General features: G+C 66.0%; 2 protein-coding genes across 4 annotated transcripts in view; both read right to left on the reverse strand.

Moving 5' to 3' along the window:
- The window catches only part of DOK7 (docking protein 7), a 29797-nt gene extending 25049 nt beyond the window's left edge, over window positions 1–4748 (reverse strand). Inside the window, exons 1-2 of one of the 3 annotated variants that reach the window (XM_086705555.1) lie at window positions 4585–4748; window positions 4468–4513 (exon numbers count right to left, since the gene is read on the reverse strand). In XM_086705555.1, the coding sequence (XP_086561681.1) occupies window positions 4468–4513; window positions 4585–4638 (100 nt within the window). In that variant the 5' untranslated portion in view covers window positions 4639–4748. The remainder of the gene's footprint in view (window positions 1–4467; window positions 4514–4584) is intronic. The other 2 variants (XM_086705553.1, XM_086705554.1) reach the window with 2 other exon arrangements.
- An 8098-nt stretch (window positions 4749–12846) lies between these two features.
- On the reverse strand, window positions 12847–21161 carry HGFAC (HGF activator). The gene is made up of 14 exons (XM_086705556.1): window positions 21004–21161; window positions 20280–20457; window positions 20031–20127; window positions 19708–19787; window positions 18873–18995; window positions 18658–18789; window positions 18458–18568; window positions 18189–18363; window positions 17899–17984; window positions 17029–17284; window positions 14829–14968; window positions 14391–14531; window positions 14155–14303; window positions 12847–13103 (listed from the first exon to the last, which is right to left on the reverse strand). The coding sequence occupies exons 1-14, from the start codon at window positions 21061–21063 to the stop codon at window positions 12921–12923; spliced, it is 1911 nt and encodes a 636-aa protein (XP_086561682.1). The 5' UTR covers window positions 21064–21161; the 3' UTR covers window positions 12847–12920.
- Between the last annotated feature and the right edge of the window lie 836 nt (window positions 21162–21997).

Consider the following 21997-nt stretch of genomic DNA (forward strand, 5'->3'; position numbering starts at 1 on the left):
GGGACCGTGGGGAGGGGGCTGGGTGGACGCGGTGACTATGCGGCCCATGGGGCCCTGCGACTGCGGCTGCTCCCACCACGTCCCCGCCACGTCCCTGAGGGCAATGAGTTGGTCTTATCTTTAAAGGCCGCCCCCGGGGGGTAGTGCACCAGAGGAACAGAAATTCTCCCTTCCTGCCCGTGACAAAGCAGGGTCGGCCGGGGTGGGGGGGGGGGCACTGACACTGCCTGCACCCTGCAGACACAGGGCTGAGGAACGCACCCCCCCCCCCCCCCCGCCAGACAGCCCCACGGGGCACCCCACAGCCGCGCCCCTCAGGGGAAGCCCAGAGGGACGGGTCCTGCGGTGAGGTCTCCGGGTCAGCGGCTCAGGGAGCACGCCGGGCCACCCACTGGAAGGGCCTCTATCCAGCTCCTGTCCACGCGGGCCGGGTGCACCCTGCTCACAGCAGGAGGGCTGAAGGGTCTCTGTGACGTGGCTCCAGGCGTGGGAGGCAGAGCCGTCCACGAGCCCAGAGAGGGCATGGCCCGGGGCAGCGGGCGGCTCCCTGGAGCATGTGGGGCCATCACGGTGAAAGGAGGCAGAGGAGGCAAGGAGGTAAACCAAGGCACCGAGGGCTGACAGGCGCACACACACGTGCACTCAGCCACACAACGCACACAGACATCCACGCACGCACACACTTACACGCACACCTCCACGTGACTGCTGTGGCCGCCGGGCCCCTCCCTGTGCACGGCTTCCGGGGTGGGAGGCTGGCTGACCCCGTCCACGACTGTCGACCCACCCCCAGCGCTCAGAGCCCCCGCTTTCCGTCTGCGGGATGGACGCCACCCACCGGGCCCAGGCCAGGTGTTAACACAGCCTCGCCACCCTGCCGGCGAGCTCAGGGTGGCCTGGCAGGGGACCTCAGCGTGGGCCTGGGACAGCCCCACAGCATCACTCGGCACTGGGGAGATGGCTCGCCCCTGAGTCCGCCCCTGTCCTCCAGCAACTTCCGCCTTGCCGGGACCCCTCAGAGCCTTCCCACACCTCCCACCCTGCGCCACAGGCTGGTGCGTCTCCCCAGAAGCCCTCGGCCCAGTTCATTGTGCTTGTGAGCAGACAGGGGACCCGGGGGACAGAGCCCAGCCCTCATAGAGCTGACACCCAAGAGGGGACAGGGTCAAAGGAGGCCACCATGGGAAGTACTGTTGAGGGGATGGCAGTGGCTGCGGGGGCCCCAACGCGGGGCCGAGACTCTCTCAGAGGGCACAACAAAAATGACTCCCAAGTGATGCAAGGAGCCAGTGCAGCAGCCCTGCAGGGATCGGTGCTGTGCTACAGGGAACAGCCAGTGCAAAGGCCCAGAGGTAGGAACCCAGAGGGCCTGCAGGCAGGAGAGGGAGGGAAGAGTCGTCCCCGCTGGTCAGGAGGGCCTGGTGAGCCCTGGGGGCTGTAGGCAATGGGGGCTCAGCCTGGCTGCGCCCAGAGAAGACGCCTGGGGTGAGAGCAGAAGCCTCCAGGCTCCTGCGGCTGGTCAGGCAAGAGGTGCTATTGGCCCAGGCTGGGCGGGGAGAGGGGGCCAGGGTCAGGCTCTGCATTAACCATGATGACAGCCTGACGGGACCTTCCCCACAGGACTTCTCCGTGGGCAGGAAGAGCAGCCATCACACTGGATTGCGGGGGGGGCAGGGGACGCCCTGGGAGGGGGCTGCGGGGGCGGGGCTTGGGCCACTCCGTCCTGGACACGTGAGCTGGAGAGGCCCATCGGACACCGCACACGCAGGCGGCTGGACGTGGGCGTCTGGAGATGTAAAAATAACTGTGGGGTCATGAGCCCTCAGATGCGCTTGCGGCCAGGGCCGGAGAGCCTCGGGGAGGGCCGGCTGGGGACAGGCAAACCTCCGGGCCTCCAGGCTCAGGGAGAGGCCGGCCCAGAGGGTGGAGACGGAGGTGGACGCCCACGAGACGCGGCAGAAGTGGCTGCTGCATTCAGCCCTCGTGTCACGGTGACCTTGACACGGTGCCTTCAGCACAGCAGCTGGAAGAGCCCAAGGGGACCCCTGCTGAGGGGGCGGCAGCCTGGGGGCAGCTGGGAGCAGCCGGGAATGGGGCCGAAGCCGGGAGGGCCCTCGCTGAGCCTCAGGCCCAGGATGGAGTGTGGGCCCAGCCCGTCCGGGATCCGACCCAGGAAGGAAACCGTTCACGGTGCCCGAGGGGGTGGGGGGGCGTGCAGGTCTGTGCGGCTCACAAGGACGGGCCACCCAGAGAGCACAGGCATCAGCGGGGACACGCAGGCTGTCGGTGCTCAGCCCTCCCGCCCGGTGGGCCACACATGCGCCCTCAGCCGGGAGCACGGCAGGAGCCGCATCTGGACTGGTCCAGGTCACATGGTGCGTGCGGGCGGCACTGAGATCTGAGCTCGGGGTTCCCCAACTCCCGGTCCTGAACCCGGGGCTGTGGGGATCCCAGGCCCCTTCTTCGATGTCCCCACGGGGACAGGAAGGCTGGCCACCACTCACACTCTGTCCCGGGGGACACAGACCCTCTCCGTCACCAGCACCTGGTACCTGGCCCACCTCAGAGAAGCTGCCAGCCGCACGGGGCACATGCCGAGGCCCCGCTCCCGGTGAGTCTGCGTGGCCCCGGGTGTTGCCCACGGCAGCTGGGCTCACAGCCCCCACCAGACTGCCTCTGGCTGGCGATGCGGGGTCCTTGCCATCCAGGACTGCGGGCAGGGATGGGGGTGGGGAGGGCCATCCTGGGTTCAGGGACGCGAGGTGATAGATGCACGGCTCAGAGGGGCGGGAGGGAGCCCACCTTCCATTGCCCCTAATCCCCTCCCACCCTGCCGGGGCTCAGGGGCTCTCCAACGCAAGGCCCCGCCTGGGGTGTCCTGCCCTCTCTCCTCCCACGGCCCCCCTCAAATCCAGAGCTGGCTCCTCTGCGGGAGGCTCCTCCCTCCCCACATCCTGAGGTGCTCTCCACACCGGCCCCGCACTTCCTACCGCTCCTATGCACGTGGGAGAGCCCAGGCAAGGCGCCATGGACACCAAGTCCTACAGACCCAGATTCTGGATGCCGGGGACCCCTGCACACTCCCCGCAGTGCAGAAGGACCCTCCCTCCTCAGGCAGGCCCACGCCAGGCTCCAGCAGGAAGCTCTCTTGGATCCTGAGGTGAAATCCACCCCCAGGGGCTGCAAATCACACGCTCCCACGTGAGAGAGGGAGGAAGGCCACAGAGACCACCTGTGGGGCTGCTCCTCAGGTGGCGCCGTGCAGGCCCCCCCTGCTCCCCCCCCACCCCATCCCACCAAGCAAGCTGCTGCCAGCCCCCCACACCCACGAGCCTCTTCAACGTTTCCGAGGGCCTCTGCCCCGCTGCCCTCAGCCTGGGCCTGCCTCTCCATTCCCTGCCTTCCAGGGGCCACTAGGTGTCCCCACCCCTATGCCTCCTCTACCGGGCCGCCCTGGAGCTTCCCCTGGACAAGACCTCCGGGGCACCAGGCACAGGGTCTTTGCATGAAGAACTGACTGGCTCAACGAGACGTCAGTCAAGCCCGGGACCCCTTGGAGGGGAAGCTGAGGCCCAGGCAGGAAGAGGGTGTCCAGGACCAAAATCAGGCCCTCGTATTGCAACTGTGGGCAGGCGCAGGGCAGGGAAGGGGGAGGGGACCCGGGAGGGGGGACCAGGGAGGGCGCCCACCGCCCACCCCCCACCCCCTTCCAGGGAAATGACAGACACCCCAGGCGTCCCGGGAAGACATTCCAGCAGTCCCACATGGGTGAGGCAGCGTGCACTCACACCCCCAGCACCCCACACAGACCCCAGGGTGCTTGGGTCCGCTCCAGGGCACCTGTCTCCCCAGACAGCTGCAGCCACACGGCTCCGAGCCTCCGGAAGCACAAGAATGAGAAGCCCAAGTTCGGGGCTCTCCGCGCGGGCCTGGCCTTCCCCCCCCACCACCACCCCCTCACCCCCAGAGCTGCTCCCCCCAGCCGGGGCAGACTTTTCTTTTCTCGGGCACAGAGGCAACACAGTTCCCACCTGGTGGCCCAGCCTCTGCCCACCTGGGGAAGGTGGGAGCGCCCCCGGGTCAGCGCCGCGTGCAGTGTCCAGACTGGGTTCCGCGGCACCACTCGCCCCCACCCCCCTCCACAGGGCGCACAAAGCCGGCCCCTTCCCCCCCCCCCGCCCCCCGGGGCTCCCTGCTGCGTGTTGGGGGAGGGGAGAGCACGCCCGCACCGGCACTCGTGACCCCTCCAGCCTCCGCTGCCCCGCAGGCCCCTCCCGGGGAGGTGCGGGCGCCGGCGGGTCCCGGCGTCGGGCAGGAGCAGGCCGAGGCGGCGGCGCTCTCCGGTTACAGCCCGCGCGGCGCCGCCGGCTATTTCGGGCGAGCTGGCCGCGCTCCGGGCCGGCGCCCGAGGCCGCGGCGCCCCGCGTCAGCCCCGCGCCCCGCGCCCGCGCCCCGCGCCCCGCTCACCTGCCACCGGCGACGGCTTGCGCAGCACCAGCCACCTAGTCTTCCACTGCGGGGACAGAGGGAGCGTAAGCGGCCGCCGCGCCCCGCGCCCGCCCCGCGCCCGCCGCGCGCCCCGACCTTCTTGCCGTCCCGCAGCTTGACCTGGCCCTCCACCAGCGCCGCCTCGGTCATCTTCTGTCATGGTTCCCGCGGCGCCCGCCGCGCCTCTCCCCGCCGCCCCGCGGCCGCCCGGCCCAGGGTCACTTTCAAAATAGCTCCGGGCGGGCCGAGCGCCGGGCGGCGGGGGCGGGCCGGCGGGGGCGGGGCGCGGGCGGGGCGCCGGTCTCCCCCCGGCGCCGCCGGCCCCGCGGGGCACCTGCGGCCACCTGCGGCCCCGCCCTCCGGAACCCGGCCGGCTGGGTCGGACGCCGCGCCCCCACCGCCCGGATGGGGGCGCGGGGTGGGGGTGGGGGTGGGGGCGGCTTCTCGTCCAAAAGCAGAGGCCACGACCTGGCAACTGGAGACACGTTCACGGGGCGTCTTCCCCCCACCTGGCTTCACCCTCCGGCACCTGCCCCTCCCACCGCCCCAGGGCTGTCACCAGACACCCCTGACAACCCACTGACCTGGGACGACTGGGGCCCAGGAGGCCGCCTCGCCCCCCAGCCCTCCAGCCCCCTCGCCTCTCCCAGGCAGGGTAGTGGAGGGGGAATCCATTCAAGTCCCCTGGCGGCGTGGACCCCAGTGCAGGTGGGACTGCTGGATTGCTGCGGGGGGAGGGGGGCGTCCGGGTCTCTGTACGTGGTCTCCCCCACACCCGGCTCTACTGCTCCCTAGAAGACCCACCAGGAGCCCCCTTCACAGCAGGAGGTGGGGGTGGGGGGCTCTGAGCTTCTGGATTTTTCCTCCTCCACCCTGTAAACCCTGTCCAGCTGCCCCTGGTTCTTCCAGAGCCCAGGGAGTTTGGGGGGCTCGGCAGGCCTACACTTTGGACATCTGCCCCCATTTCTAAGATGGCTTCCAATGCCCATGCCTCCAGGAGCATCACAGGATGAGGGGGACAGGGCAATACCCTGGGAAAGCAAGGAAACACGCAGAGTGTTCCCAGCCTCAGGGAGTTTATGTTCTGGCAGGGAGGGTGGGGAGGAATAAACACTGTTCCGTTGACTCCAGTCGGCACGGGCAGGGAGGCCGGCGTTTGTGGGGCATGCATGCGAGCCTTCGCCCTGTGCAGGCCCTTCGGGCTAGGGCCTCTCACTGAGGGGGATCTAATGTCAGAGCGGTGGGCAGGGGGTCTCATGGCCAGGACTGAGCCGGTCAGCAGAGTCTGTAGCCGAGGGGGGAGCGGCGGGGAGGGCCTGGCAAGCCCTGGTTCGGAGTCCCCACCGAGCAGCGGCCATGCCGGGTGCAGAGAGCCAGGCTCACCCCCTTTGGGCACACGCTCCCGCTGCCCCTGGGGACCTGACAGGGTGGGTCCCCGGTGGGCCACGGGCTCGAATGGGATGCCAGGGTGCCGTCTGGCTGGGGCCCGATGTGCAGCAGGGTCACACCAGGCCCCGAAGCGGCTCTGTTTCTCCCACGTCCCCCGGCTCCCCCACCCCCACATCACCTGTGCAGCCAGCAGCCGCCCTCTGTGGAGCAGTTGCCTAGCCACAGAGCCCCATTCATGCCCCCACACATCTCAGGCCCCCAGGGGCCGGCGTGGGACAGCCGGCGTGGAGCCGGATGGCGGCTGGGGGCTGTGGCCAGCAACACATCCGCCGCCCCAGGCGCCTGGCACTCGGTCATCCCTGCAGGGAGAGGCAGGGCCCTGCTGCATTCCCAAGCGCTGGCCGAGACCCAGGCTCCTGCCCTGCCTGGCAGCTGCACCTGCTCCCGCACCGGCCGGAAAATGCGGGCTGGAGCAGGACAGACAGCCTCCTCCCCTCCACGTGGCCGCCGGGGCTGCAGAAGGGGGGAGAGCTTCCTGCCCGGCTCCTACTCCCAGACTTCGGGCCTCTCTGCTCCTCCGTTCCTGCTGTGGTCCGCATGTTTGTGTCCCCCCAGATTCACGTGTTGAAGATCAAACCCCTGCTCGGTGGGATGGAGCTAGGAGGTCGGGCCTTTGGGACACGACTAGGTCATGAGAGTAGAGCTCCCATGACCCAATTACAGATGGTTCGACTTAGGGTTTTTCAACTCCAGGACAGGGGGAAAGCAATCCACATCCCGTAGAAGCTGTACTTCAGATTTTGACTTTGGATCTTTTCCCGGGCTAGCGGTCTGTGAGGCACAGTCTGTAAGGCCCGAGGCCCCTGGCCAGCCGCTCCCGGCCAGCCACCCAGTCACCAGGGGGAACAATCGGTGCACTGACCACCGTCTACACCCACAGAACCCTTTTCGCTTTCAATGAGACACGTGAGATGGTCGACACTGTTCTAACACAGACTTTGTGCTGGATGATTTTGCCCCACTGTGGGCTGATGTGAGAGTCCTGGGACAGGCAGGCCAGGCTGAGCCACCACGTTCGCTAGGGAGACGTATTCAGTGCCTTTTGGACTTCTAGTATTTCCACGGCAAGCTCATCGTAAGTTGGGGAAGATCTGTAGTGTCCTTATAGTGTCCTTGTAAGAAGAGACGCAAGGAGATGGTCTCTCCCCGCTGTGTGAGCGCGTAGCAAGAAGGTGGCCCTCCGCAGCCAGGAAGCGGCTCTCGCCAGAACCCGACACTGCCTGTGCCCTCGTCTCGGACTCCTGGCCTCAGCACTGTGAGAAACAGCCCCCTGGCCTGTGGCTTTCTGGCACAGCAGTCCAAGGGGACTGAGACAGTTTCTTCAGCTGCTCCAGCCCCGGTTGCTGGGTGAAACTGACTCTGGCCGCTGGAGCAGGAAGGAATTTGCTGGAAGAATGTCAGGCCTCTAAGTAGAACCCGGGGAGGCTGGAGAGCCAGCAGGAGCTTTGGGAGGCAGGGCGGCAGGGAAGCACAGCCACGTTCCTAACACCAGATGCCGCCCCGGCCCAGCACCACCACACAGCTGGACTCACGGCCACGGGGCATGGCTGGCCCCTCCCAAGAACCCCATGGCCACTAGCGACGTTAATGACGTGTGGTCATCCCTGACTGACCACACGGCCGGGGGTGCTGCTGCTGGACATCATGGCCAGGGACACTGCCACTGCCACTGCCACAGACTTGGGCCACAGGACCTGGCTCCAGACACTGCACCTGCCACTCACTCACCACTCAAACGAACTTTAACCGTCACATGACCTCTCTGGTCTCCGTTTCCTCTTCTTGCCTCGTATTATGATGATGAGCCCCTACGTGAGACTGTGTGTGTGAGGGTCTTTGAAAATGATCATGGGTCCACAAACACACAGCGACGATCGGGACCAGGGCCGGGCTGCCTCATCTGGGATCTCCAGGGGCTCGGAACCACCTGACAGGGGCAAACACCGTGCCCTGTGTCTACCCGCCCCTTGCGGATAGGTGGGGCTGTACGAAGGGGTCCTGGCCAGTGGAGTCTGGGCAGAAGAGATGAGCCCCACTTCCAGGCCCAGCCGAGGGCACCTGGCACCATCTCCCACACTTTACATTCACCCCACAATGAGGGGTGTGTCATGGCTGAATCATGTCCCCCAAAACACTTGGGTTGAAGCCCGAACCCCCCACGTGGCTGTATTTGGAGATACGGTCTTTACGGAAGCAGTTAAGGTTAAATGAGATCATAAGGGTGGGGTCCCAATCCCACAGGACTGTGGCCTTCCCAGCAGAGGGAGAGACACAGCAATGTCCCCTCTCTCAGAGCACACGCGGAGCGGGAAGGTGGCCTCTGCAGCCTGGAAGGGAGGTCTCACTAGAAACCGGCCCTGACGGACCTTGATCTAGGACTTCAGCCTCCAGAACTGTGAGAAGTAAGTTCCTGTTGTCTAAGCCCTACCTAGCTGGTGGCAGTCTGAGCTGGGACAGACAATGTGGGAGATCGTTTGAACAAATGGCTGCAGTGACTCCTCCCGCCACACCCGCACCCTGGAAGTGTGACCCTATACCTCCTCCCACTGAGGTTGGAATCCGTCTGTCCACCTGGAATATGGCTGGCTTGGACGAATGAAGCACAATGGAAATGCTCACATCCGCTCCTCTTTCTTTTGGAGCCCAGCCTCCACCACGCGAACAAGTCCAGGCTGACCCACTGGATGAGGAGCGACATGTGGCCTAGTCACCCCATGGCAGGAGCCAACAGCCAGGTGACTCCCAGAAGCAGAACAGCCCAAGACTCACTGATGCCTCCAGCTGTGAGAATGAGGCAGCCCCCGCCCAGAGAACCGGCCAGCCCCGCCCATGCCAGGTTGCCAGCCCCGCCCAGAGAACCAGCCAGCTCCGCCCACACTAACCCCACCCAGAGAACCACCCAGCCCCGCCCAGAAAACTGGTCAGCCCACCCAGAGAACCGGCCAGCTCCGCCCATGCCAACCCCGCCCAGAGAGCCACCCAGCCCCTCCCAGAAAACTGGTCAGCCCCACCCAGAGAACTGGTCAGCCTCGCCCAGAAAACTGGTCAGCCCCACCCAGAGAACCGGCCAGCTCCGCCCACACCAACCCCGCCCAGACAGCCACCCAGCCCCTCCCAGAAAACTGGTCAGCCCCACCCAGAGAACCGGCCAGCCCCGCCCATGCCAGGTGGCCAGCCCCGCCCATGCCAAGTGGCCAGTCCCGCCCAGAGAACCAGCTAGCTCCGCCCTCACCAGCCCCGCCCAGAGAACCAGCCAGCCCCTCCTAGAAAACTGGTCAGCCCCGCCCAGAGTACCGGCCAGCCCCGCCCACGCCAAGTTACCAGCCCACAGAATGGTGAGGTCAGTACATGACTGTCGGATCAGGACCCTGAATTTCCAGGTCAGTGGTGACACAGAAAAAGTGTCTGGGGGTGGACTCCAAGCCTCACCGGACACCGGAAGCTCCAGATACAAGGAGGCTGGATCCCTGAGTCACCACCCAGGCAGGGTGCCAGCCACCTTCGAGCTGAGTGAGGTTCCAACAGACAGCAAGCAAGGTAGGAGACAGGGAGGAGCCCCACGTCGGAGAGAAGGGCGTCCTAAAAGCCACCAGAGGACGGAGGGTCCTTATGAAAGAACAACTGACGTAAAGCAGATTTCTCGACCGCAGCGCGGGAGGCCAGGAGGTGGCTGACACAAAGTCAGGGCTCTGGTCCGTCTGAGATTAAGTGACGGGGGACACCAGCAGGAACTCCACGGCAACAAATGTGACAATTTAGACAGACAAATTCATAAAAGTGCGGCCTCCTATAACTGGTGCGAGAAAAAACAGAATCCTCAGTGCAGCAACTACTGACATACTGAACCAGTAGTAAAGAAAACTCTGGACCCAGGGAATTTTATGCAGGATTCTACCAAACTTTCAAAGATAGATCATTCCAGAGTCCTCCAGGGAACGATAAAAGAAGGGATACTCCTGAAGTCATTGTGTGAGTCAAGGAGTGTAAGAAAGGCCGATCTCACTCAGAAGCATAATAAAGTCCTAAAAACAAATGAGAGTAAATCCCAAAAAGCTTGTAAAAAGTAAGGCAGCATGGATCAGCCAGGGTCCCAACAGGCTGGCACAGCATCAGGATAATCGGACAGGTGGTGTTGGAGGGGAGCCACCAAGGGTAACTCGGTGGCCCAGGGCTGGACGGGGGTGGGGTGGGGTCCATACCGCCTCTAGGCCAGAGGAAGAGGTCACTGATCCACGAAGGCGACGACGGTCATTCCCATCTTTGAAAGGAGCGGTGACCTTCGGTCAAGGGATCTGGGTGTGTCTGTCCTCTAGGGTCCCAGGACAAGGTGCCAGAGACAGGGCTGAAACAGCAGAAGTCAATGGTCTCACAATTCTGGAGCCCAGAGTCCAAGATCGAGATAATCGTCAGGGCTGGTTCCTTCTGGGGTGTGAAGGAGGGCCTGCCCCAAGCCTCTGCCCTCCGCCTGTCGAAGGCCACCTTCCACTGTGGCACTTCTGTGTGTGTGTGTGTGTGTGTGTGTGTGTGTGTGTGTGTCGTTTCCCCTCCTTCTAGGGGCACAGCCACACTGGATCAGGGCCCACCCTGGTGACCTCATTTCTGATTGATCACCTCTATAAAGACCCTCCCTCCAAGTAAGATCACATTCTGAGGTCCTGGGGGTTAGGACTTCAACATACCAGTGTTAGGAGGACACAGTTCAACTTATAACATCGAGGTGGCCCCAAAAGGAGGGAGCCAGGGAAATCGATATCCCAATCTCACTCTCCTCCCTCCTGTGAGCTGCTGCGGGGACTCCCCCATGTCCTAAATAACCCAGCGGGCACAGGAGCCCTTTGATGCTGTCCTCGGAGATCAGCTTCCTGGGGAAATGCAAGGTCGGCCTCGTGCTAGACAGTCTATAATCGAGAGCCACCTCTTTAACAGATCCAGGCCAACACCCACAGGGGAGAAGGGGCGGGGGGGGGGGGGGTTATGGCGGGGCAGAGCCAAGCACAGGCTGCCGGAGGCCCCACATTCCCCACGCTTGGAGCTCTTGTGGTGACGGCAACCAGACTCCGCGCCCTGGGCTGGGACCAACACGTGGGGGCTTCAGCAGGGCGCTTCGGCCAGCTGGAGGGGCCGTGGGGAGAGGGACCAGGGCTCAGGACCGGGCTGTCTTCTCTGGTCTTGCTTGGAGCGGTGCGTGTCCATCGTGATGTGTCTGATCTGGTCATGACAACCCAGTCCCCTGCCGTCCCAGCCTCCTCTGCAGCTACGTGTGCCCTTGGGGCCCCATTTGGGCAAACGAGAGCTTAGTGCGAGAAGTCTCAGGGAAGGGGACTCTGGGGCGTCTTCCTCTCTCGGTACGGGAACGGATCGCTGGCAAACCAATGTCAGCAAGAGGCCGAGCGCCGGACCGGGTCACAGGAGGAAGACAAAGCTGCCTTTGTTCCCGCTGTATCCGCCTAGCCTCGGGACGCGGTCCCGACACAGGCCAAGAGCAGAGGCGGCTGGCAAAGCCCATGTCCTCTGCACCCACGTGCACACGTGAGGACGGGAACGACTGGGGCAGGACCCGACTAGCCTGGCCTCTCAGGAGCAGCCTCCACGAGTAACCTGAGCTCCACCGAGTGAAAGGGGGAGGGGTGGCCTGGGAGAGAACATTCTAGAAGCAGTGGGAACAGCATGAGTGAGGGCTCCGGTCAGTTGCATGGACAGAGGGAGGCCAGAGTGGCCAGAGCACAGACTGGGGGGCGGGGCGGGGACAGAAGAGGGGCGGGAGGTAGGTGGGGTCAGGCCACAGGGATTAGGGGAGGTTCCGAGGTAGGAGGGCAGCGACATTCAGAAAGCCCTGGCCTGTCACTTCAGAGGGAGGTGGTGAGACGTGGTCCAAGGCGGGGGCTGTGGAGACGACAGGGGAGAAAGAGGCTTTGGGGGTCGAGGAGCAGGAGAGGTGGGTGGGGACTGCGTGGAGGACCGTGTGGAGGCACTGAATGTGGGGTCGTCCCCCGGCCTCTCCCCGAGACCAGGGCCCCCCGGCTCCCTGAGGCACGCGCTGCTGGGCACCAGGGCTATGGCGGCAGCTCCCCTCTGTCCTGCCCCCACACCCAGGTCTCTCCCCCTGGCCACAGAGGTCTTTGCGTGTCCACCCTGCCGAAGCCCCGTCAGGGACCCCAGGGCACACCCCGTACCTCGCTGCAGCCCACATCAGCCCCCCATCCCTGCCTCCTCTGGTCTCCAACCACACTTCCTTATTTTGATTCAGACAAGCCACGACCCCTGCCTCAGGACCTTTGCAGCTGCCGCTCTCTCTCTCTCTGCCTGGAATCCTGGGCTCTTCCCAGCATCTGTGAATCCTTCCCCAAGGTGTCCTGGCCAGCTGCTGCAGGAGCTTGGCTCCTGGAGGTACCTAGCAGTAGTGGCCCACTGCCCTGGATGCCCTTGGCGGTCTCTGGGCCTGCTGGTCTCCCTCAGAGGGAGTCCCTGGCCTTCCCCCTGGGGACGGCTGCAGTCAGGTTGCCCTCTTGAAGGAAAATGAGGGCCAGCAGCCATTTCAAACGAACCGTCGTAAGTCTTAAGGTCCCATGCGCTATTTGGCTTGGACTCCGCCCTGGGACAACGCGGGGTGCCTGGGCCCCAGCCCTACCTGCCTGGGGGTGGCCTGAGTGGGGTGGCTAGAGACAGCTCGGGCTCTGGACAGGCTCCAGACTAAGTCCCCTGCCCTGACCCCCCCCCACCCCCCCAGGTCTTGGGGCCAGACCCCTCCCGGGGGGTTGCAGGCTCCCTTCTCCACTGAGCAAAGGAAGGTGGGGCCCTGGCTCCGGGAGCCCTGGCCCTCAGCCACGCCATCTACAGACGTGGGCCGGGGGTCAAGGCCCGGGACGGAGGGCTGAGCCGGGGGCAGAGGCACGGGCAGCGTGGGCCAGGTTCGCAGAGACATCTTTATTGCAGGAGTTTGGGAGCGGTGAGAGGCGGGACGCCCACGCCAAGGGTGGGGTGCCTCAGGAGGGATCCGCAGGCCGCTTAGGGGGCCGGATCCGGTCGTTGATCCAGTCCACGTAATTGGCCACACGGGTGTAGACGCCAGGTTTGTTAAGCCTCCCACAGCCGTCGCCCCAGCTGATGATGCCGTACAGGTAGGCCAGGCCGTTCTTCTCACAGGCCAGGGGCCCACCTGAGTCCCCCTGCAGCAGAGGCAGGCCGGCTCAGCCCCTCAGCAGCACAGAGGTGTTCCCGCTCCCGCCTCCCGAGCCCCAGGCCCGAGAATGTCTCCAGAGGAGCCTCTGGTGAGGACTCCCAGGAGCTCCCGATGCAGACTTGCTGCCGTGTGGGGGACAGAAGACAAGGGTGTTTCAGGTGGAGCACTGTCCCCCCTCCCCCAGCCTCCTAGACACGAGGTCACCGGGTTCCAGGGCCGCTGTGACTGCACCTGTGCCATGGATCCCTCTCAGCCCCACGCCCAGCAGTGAGCTCCTCAATCGGGCTCCCGAGCCGGCCCGCCAGCACGCGCCCTGCACGGACCAGGTGGGAGGGGGTCCCCGTGTTCTGGCTCAGGCTCAGTCCCCCCCCTTGAAATGCCCTCCCAGCCACCTGGCAGACTCCTATTCAGTCCTCCAAATGAGTGCAAATGCCCCCTCGTGCAGAAACCCATCCTGACTTCCCCCAAAGGTGCTCGTCCGATCATGTGGGCCAGTGTCAAGGCCCCCCCACCCTGCCGCTTCTGAGCTGTGTGACCTGGGAAGAGTGACAGGACCTCTCTGAGCCTCAGTTTGTCCGTCTATAAAATGGCAAGTAAAGCTGTTCCTCCGTCTCGGGGTTGACGTGTAGCCTGAACAAGACAGTGCTCGTGGAGCCCTCGGTAAATCAGCTCTGGGGACGGGCTGATCGACTGAGCCCACTTGGAGGAACTCTGGATGAAAAGGGACTTGGCCTTTAGTGTCACGTGCCCACCTGTGGCTGGGCAACTGGGACACGTCCAGGCTTTGAGACCCTGCCCCTCCCTGGGCCTCAGCCTCCCCATCATGTGAGAGGGGCTCCTCCCCGTCGGCTGGGACAGGGACAGCCTCCAGAAGTAGTGGATGCCCAGCCTGGGGGTGCGGGCCACTGACTGGGAGGGGCACTCTCTGCCCGGCTCCCCTGCTGGCTCTTCAAGTCAAGGTCCCTTTCGGCTCTGAGCTCCGCCCCCCCACCCCAACCCGGGGCGGGGGGCCGGCATCCTTGAGAGCCCTGGCTCACCTGGCAGGCGTCAGACTTGCAGTCGAAGTAGCCAGCGCACAGCATGTGGGGGCTGATGTCGGCCCCATACACCTCGGGGCTGCTGCACTTGTGGTCTGCCACCAGGGGGACCAGCGCCTCCCGCAGGGAGCTGGAGTAGCCACTCACGTCTGCAGACAGGTGCCCTCAGGCTGGGTGAGGCTTGCCGGGGGGTGGGCCGCCACACCCGTGGCCACGATGCTCCCACCCTCACTCACTCTCATCCTGGTGGCCCCAGCCGGCGATCTGGCACTTGTGTCCGGCGGGGAAGGGGCTGCTGGGCTCAGGCAGGCAGATGGGCTGGACAAACTGTGAGCGGACGGCACAGCGGTCCCCCTTCTTCTTCAGCCGGATCAGGACTGGGCAGGAGAGAGACCATAGGTCAGCCTGGGACACGGGGGGGCCGTGCCGGACAGAGGGTGGTGCCAGAGACGGAGGGGCTGTGCACTGGGAGACCCGGGTCCTCCTCCCACCAGGCCAAGGCCACTCTGCCGTGCCGGGCACCCTCGCTGCCCTGCACCCGACTCCCCTCCCCTCCCCCCACCTTTCCCTCCCCCTCTCTCCATGCCCCTCTCCCCAGGTCGGCCTCGTGCCTACCCCTGCCCCTCTCCTGGCTCTGGCCTGTTGCACCCCAACGAGCCCCAAGCCTCACTTACCCAGGTCATGGTCACTGGGGTTGAACACTGAGTACATGGGGTAAGGGATGTACTTCTCGATGCCAAACGTCTGCGTTACGTCTGTTGTCTGGTTGAAGAAGTGTTGGCCTAGGACCACTAAGACACTTTCCCTGCGGGGGCTGTGCGACACGGCTGGTGACAGCAGGACCCGGGCCCTCCCCTCAGGCCCCTGAGGTTGGCTCTCCCCATGACCCATGATGGCTCAAGCGTCCTGGAGATCCAGGACTGTGCAGGCCCCCTGCAGCCCTTGGGGGGCTGAGCAGGGGCAGGAGAGGGCTGGGCTCTGGCCACACACACACACACACACACACACACACCTTTAGTAATTCCGGGGACCTCATGCAGACGGGGGCATGGGGGCTGTGCTGATCGGGGCCTGAGTGGGTGGAGACCCCAGCCCTGCCTGGTAGCCCTGACCCAGCTTCTATCTAGCCTGTGGGGGCCCCCAGATACAGCCCCTCACTCCTGCTGGGCACAGCCCTGGGCCCCCATGGTCAGCTTCTCGGTCCCCTCTCTGGGCCTCTGTTTTCCCATCTCCTGTGGAAGCGGTGAGCTCTCATGCTGGCTTGGCCCTCCTGCCTTGGACTCCAGCTCCAGGCCACTGTGGGACCTTGGCCACTAGGCTGTCCCAGGCCGTAGGCCCTTCTGGAAGACGGGCTCCTGTGCCACGGGCAGCTGGCCAGATGCTCAGCACACAGTAGGGCTGGGTGCCTGGCCTCTGGACAAGGCCGTCAACCCAATCCAGGGCCAGAGCTGGCCATTCTTGGGTCTTGCTCAGGTGGGCTCTCAGGGTGGATGGCCAGTGAACTGAGGGCTTGGAGCCCCCAGGCCTCCAGGGACAGGAGGAGGACGGGGCTGGCCCAAGTGCAGGGCAGGGAGGAGCGGGCTGTCTGCCAGCTCTGGGTGCCAGGTTCTGCCCTTTGCTAAAGGAGCATGCCCCTCCCGAGGGGCACCTGGGAGTCCAGGAACCCCCCTCTAACACCCCTGTCTACCTCACTGCCCCTGCCTGGCCCCTCCCCAGCCCTGCCATGGACGGGAGGAGTGGGCCCCTGCTCTCCTGCCCCAGCCTCTTTTTTTTTTTTTTTTTTTTTTAACATTAATCATATTGCTGAGAGACAGAGCATGAGCGAGGGAGGTGCAGAGAGAGAGGAAGACACAGAATCCGGACCAGGCTCTAGGATCTGAGCTGTCAGCATAGAGCCCCACACGGGGCTCGAAACCCACAAACCATGAGGTCCTGACCTGAGTGGAAGCCGGAGGCTCAACCGACTGAGCCACCCAGGCGCACCCCCTGCCCCAGCCTCTTAAACCCTCGCCTGACTTGAGCCCACTGCCCCCCACCCGTGCCATGGTCCCTGGCTGACTGAGGGGGGCTCAGTGCCAGACTCTCACACTGACAAACCCCCCAGACCTCCCGCAGCCCCTAATCCCCGGGATGCCACCGTCAGGCCCATCCCCTCCCACTGGCCTCCCCCCAGGGGGGAGCCTCCCAGTCTGGACCCCCAGATGGGGAACCTTGTCCCCATCACAGCGGGTGGAAGCTGGGGAGGGGCTGGTCTTTCCTGCTCCTCCGGTGTGTGCCGGTGGGCCCCACGCCCTGGACCCCTACTGCCCAAGTGGCGGCGGAGCCCCAGCCCGCCTGCAGGCTCACTGAGTGGGCGAGGCCTCCGCGGCCCGGAGGGAGGCGGGGTGGGCGGGGTCTGGGAGGGGCGGGATCTTCACAGAGGACGGCCCCGCCCATCGCCCTCTCGGCACCGGGCCACTCCTCCGAGAGCCGCCCCGCCCCACCCCCGACGCAGGACTGCCGGGGCTCCCCGGGGCGCAGGGGTGGGGCTGGTCTCTGCAGCTTCCACGCCCTGCACCAGGCTGATTGCCGAGTCCCTCCTGGGTCAGTGGGCCGACGGTCAGATGAGGGGCCGGACGTGGGGGTTACACGGGCAGGTGGGGAAACGTGGGGGCACTTGAGCGACGGGTGGCGTCAAGTGCGTGAGGACAGGCAGACGGGTAGGTGGGAGGATGGGGGGTGAAGGGTGGACGGGCACATGGGCGGCAGCTGGCGAGCGCAGAGGTGTGGATGGACGGTGGCAGGGCGGCCGGGAGGGCGGAGTGTAGATGGCGGGAGGGGGACCGGTGGATGGGATGAAGCATGGAGTGGGGGGTCCTGGCCAGAGGCGCCCACCTGTTGGAGAAGCAGTGGGCCGCAGACACCACCCAGCAGGTGTGGACAAGACTCCCCGCGCAGAAGTCGTTCCCGATGTAGATGGCGGCCAGCCAGGGGTGGGAGCCGGGCAGTGAGGACGAGCCACCAATGATGCGTGGCCGGAGGAAGCTCCTTTTCTTGTGCCTCTTGCCACAGGTCTGGTGTCCCGTGGAGGCAGGCTCAGGCTGGCTCAGCAGGACCTCGGCGGGTAGGGGGTTAATTCTGGCCAGGGATTCTGGGAGCACAGGTCACTGGGTCGCACACTCCGGGCCAGAATGGGTCCCAGCTGCCATCCTCAGGCCCCCAGGCGGTCCCCCTCCCCCCCCCCCCCCCCCCCCGCCTCCCAGCCCACCCCAGGCAGCTCATCGGGAAGAGGGTCCAGGGCTCAGCCCAGCTCTGCCCTCACAGGCACCCAGCTTTCCTCCTCTGCAGGAGGGGGAAATGACACCCAATCACAGGGTTTTGTGGGAACCAAGGTGGGAGGGAACCTGGCAGGTGTTCCTGTCCCTCCCAGCAGCCTGGGACCTGGGAGCCCAGGAGGGTCAGACGGCCCTGGGGCACGGGGCCCCCTGCCCACTCCCAGGGGTGCCCACTGGACCCCCTGCCCACACTAGGCACCCCTGCTCGGCACTTCCCTGTCTCTGGGGGCCATCGGGGGCCCCGTTGAGGCTGAGTGGGAGCCACCCCAGGGGACCTGCTCTGACCCCTGGCCGCATGACCTTGGCCGTGCCCTGCTCCAGTGAGCCTCAGTGTCCCCATCTGCCAGACGGGGCAGTGGTCCTCCAACGAGGGGAGGCCGGGCGCGGGAGGGGAGCAGGGAGGCCCACGGGGGTCTCCACCCTCGCGCACCGCAGGCGTCCAGGCGGCAGTACTCCCAGGAGAGCGCGCGGTCCTTCACCACGTAGCACCAGGGCCTCTGGTCCTTGTCTGGGTTTCTGGCGCGTGGAGAGGCGGGTGGGCGGGCGGTGAGGGGGGTGGGAGGACCCGGCAGAGTGGGGCCCCTGACGCCCCCTCCCCAGCAGCGTTCCGCTTGGGGGTGGACATAGTGGCCCTGGGCCCCATGGGCCTGACCTCTGCCCCAGGACAGACCCCACCCACGTCGCATGAGGTGGTGGGGGGTGGGGCAGGCCAGTGCTGACCGGCAGTAGGCGTGGGGGCCCAGGCCGAGCAGGGCCGCGGCGCCCACCGAGTCCACATGCAGCTCCTGGTACAGCAGGTCGGAGTTCCAGGCCAGGCAGCTGAGACCCGAGGCCGCCGTGCTGGCCACGCCTCGGTACTCGGCACCGCTCCCCACGAAGCAGTGCTGGCTGGGCACTGTGGGCAGCACGGTGGGCGATGAGCCCGGGGCCCCAGGCCGCGTCACCTCACGCCGGGCCCCGGGGCGCAGGCCACAGGCGGACGCACTCACCGATGTTGCAGAGCCGCCCAGCGTGGCCCGGGGGGCAGGCGCATACGGTGGTCCCGGTGGCCACGATCAGGTGGCAGGTGCCCCCGTTCAGGCACGGGCTGCTCAGGCAAGCTGGGGGGAGGGCTCAGAAGCTAGGCCTCAGGCCTTGAGGGCGCTGTAGCTGGGGGACCCGGCGAGCCCCGCCCCCTGCCGTGGCCTACCTGTGTGGCGGGTGCCCTCGCAGCGGATCTGGCCCCCCGCACACTCACACTGCTCCACTCGGCCCTGGCTCACTCGGGCCCAGCGATCGCCCGCCTCCAAGTACTCATAGCGCGTCTCATCGAAGCATCTCTCTGGGGGTCGCAGAGTGCCCTGCACCCCACTGCACCCGGGCGGCCACCCTCCCACCGCCAGAAGCCCCGGTGGCCCTGCTCACCTGTGCCACAGTTCTTGCCTGTGAAAGCCATGGGGCAGGTGCAGTGGTAGGACTCGGGGTCCTGGGTGTTGGAGCATGAACCCCCGTTGAGGCATGGGCCAGAGGCACAGGGATCCAGGGCAGCTGGGGGGACGGGGGGGAGGTGTAGGGGGCAGGTGTACCCCAAACCCTGTGACCCTCTCTGTTTGCCAAGGACTGCAGGGCCTTCATCGGACCCACCACCTTAAAGGTGCCCCTTCTGGGTTCCTTGGGTGCCCTTGTCCCGGGAAGGGGCGTAGACCTTCCCCCGTCTCCCAGCACCCCTGCCCAGCACTCAGACCCTGGGCAAGCGGGCCTCTGGCCCTGTACCGGTGTCCCGTCAGACAGCACCGTCCCCACCTGTGTGCCCTGGGACCCTTGTGCCCCGTCGACCCTATGGGCCCTCCTTTCTGTCCAGGACTCGGACTGTGCAGCCGCATGGTCCAGCCACACCACCAGGGGGCGCCTTGGTCCCAGCAATGACTGAGGCAGCACCGTGGCTTGGAGAAGGCAGGGTCCTGTCTGGGAGGGGTCCCACCTTCCGCACTCCTGCAGGCCCCTGGGCTGATGACTCCTCTGTCCTCTCCCAGGGCTGATGACTCCTCTGTCCTCTCCCAGCCCCCCAGGGCTGCAGCGGAGTCAACCCCAAAGTTCCCTCACATACTCCAAGCAAGCCCCCAGTTCCAGGTCAGCTCTGTCCCCTTGGCCCCTGCCCCATCCGCACGTTGCCCTAATATAATGCTCCCCTGCGCTCACCGCCCCCAGCCCCCTCCTAGCCTGGGCTCAGGAGCCCCCACCCCGTTCCCTGCGCACCCACCTGGGCCCTCCCTGGGCGCTGAGGCCTGCACACAGTAGCCCCAGGCCCTGTCACGGTCATAGTTGTGAGTGGTGGCGCACCTGGGGGAGAGGAGGCACCTGGGTCCCCCGGGCCGGGGATCAGCCCGCCCCAGTGTGATGCCCACAGGGTGGCCCCTCTGACCGCCCTGGGGCTCGTTCCCTACACCTGCTGTGGGCCAGGCTGTCTGGGGGCGGGGTGTGGAGGGTGGGAGGGTCTCCGGATTGGACAAGGGGCCGTGGGGACCGGGAGGAGGGGAGGCGGACGGTCTGTGCATGCGGGCCTTGTCCCCAGCGGCGACCCACCACTTCCTGTGGGCGCTCCCCTCCGAGGTGCAGGTGTGCAGCATACGGCCACCGTAGCGGAAGGGGAAACTACAGGGCTGCCCGTCCTCTGTGAGCACTGCAGGGGGAGGCGAGAGGGGTCGAGGGGCTCCCGTGCTGGGCACCTCCTGACCCCACACCGCACACCCCACTCTCCAGCAGTCCCCCGAGCCCCTCCCAGCCCGCCCATCCAGGTGCAGCCTCCCACCTCCGGGAGGTCTCCTGACCCACCTGGGCTCCCAGGGCTGCTGCTGGAGGGAGCCCTGGGCGGGGGGCTAAGCCCCCTACCACGGGGTCCCTGTGTCTCTGGAGCACTCGTGGCCAGGGTCACAGGGGTCACCGAGGTTACGGGGTTCGTGGGGGTCCCCGGGGTCACTGTGGCGTTAGGTTCTGGGGGTTCTGTAAGGTTCTGGGAAGGGCAAAGAGGGCTGAGATCGCGTCGGTGTGGGATGGGCGCCCCTCACACTCAGGCCCTGCTGGCTGGGCCGGTCGCAGTCCCCGGCCTGGTTTCCACATGGTGGCTCTCAAGTTTTAGAGGAGAAACCAAGGGGACACTGGCCGTCCTGAGTTCCTCAGCCCGACCCCATCCCCTTCCCTCCTGCCGAGCCCACAGGGTTAGACAGGGTGGGCTTGGCATCTGCCTAGGCTGGGGCACCCTGCCTTCTGTTCTGGGGGATTAAACAGCAGCCGTGAGACCTTGAGAGGTCCCCCACCCAGTCCCCAAACAGTGGGACCCAAAGACAAGGCAGTGGCCCTGATGCCCCCGGGCGGGGGCCCAGCAGGTCAGATCCCCAGGCCCCCAGGCCCCCTAGGCCAGCCAGCATGCCACCTCACCCGCCGAAGGCCAGCTTTCACCAAGTTGGAGCCCTCCCACGTTCCACAGCCCACCCCGGCCCCAGGACCCAGGGTGGGCACAGGGAGGCCACGGCCACCGTGCCACGGGCTCAGCGCTCACCCTGCCAGCCTGGGGCTGGGCCCCGCAGGGCACCAGCAGCAGCAGCAGGAGCAGGGCCATTCCGGGCAGGGGGCAAAGGCTGGGAACCCAGGCCCAGCGCCCCGTGGCTCCTGAGCTGGCGTGAGGGGCAGCAGGAGGCGGAAACAGAACAGCCAGGGCAGGTGGGGGGTCAAGGCCACCTGGCAATGATTAACCTGGCTGCCACAGTGCCGGCCCCACGTGGTCCTCGTGTCTGCTGCCCCGTTCTCCCCACCTGGTCCAGCTGTCCCTCTGGCATCAGCCACTCTAGTCCTGGACCTGACAATATCCTCAGACCCCTCAGACACACAGCCAGTGGGGACCTGAATTCCTGGCCCCAGCATCTGGTCCCCAGCATCCGGTCCCCGCCTCTCCGCAGGGCTGGTTGCGGTCTGTTAGTGAACTATCGATAACCAGAGTGGCCTCGAGTGCTGAGCCTCCCAGGCCTGGGGGGCGGGTGCTAGCCCAGAGGAGGGTGTGTGCGCTGGGCTGAGTGTTGCGGGCAATGAGCCCAGGACAGGGGCCCCTGCTGTCCTCAGCACTCCAGCTCGGCCCCTCCCAGGATAAGCCTGGGGTGGGGGCTCTCACGGGAGTAGAGCTGGGGAGGCGGGCAGCACCGGAGCCGGCAGTCCCCCTGCCCTAACTCTGCAAGCTGCCTGGGAATGTCTCTTCCCCCGCCTGGCCTGGACCCCCGGGGCACCTCCTCCAGGAAGCCTTCCCACCCCTGCACTCCCTGAGCCCTGGGCTTCCCCTTCACAGCTTAGCTGACGTGACGCTGTCCCCATTTGTGTCTGGGTCTGCCCCCACCCCATCCTGAGCTCTGGCTGGGGCCAGCTATCTCTGGGTGGCTCAGGTCCCCCGAAGAGCCCCAGCCAGGCACCCAGGGCCCCCCAAGGCCACAGAGACACGGCCTAGGATCCTGCCCAGGTCTGCACGCACCTTGCGCTCTCCATCTGGGCCCTGGGGCGGGCTGCCC

The sequence above is a fragment of the Puma concolor genome, chromosome B1 (genome assembly GCF_028749965.1).
Source record: "Puma concolor isolate L17-30 chromosome B1, mPumCon1.1.hap2, whole genome shotgun sequence".
Classification (NCBI taxonomy): domain Eukaryota; kingdom Metazoa; phylum Chordata; class Mammalia; order Carnivora; family Felidae; genus Puma; species Puma concolor.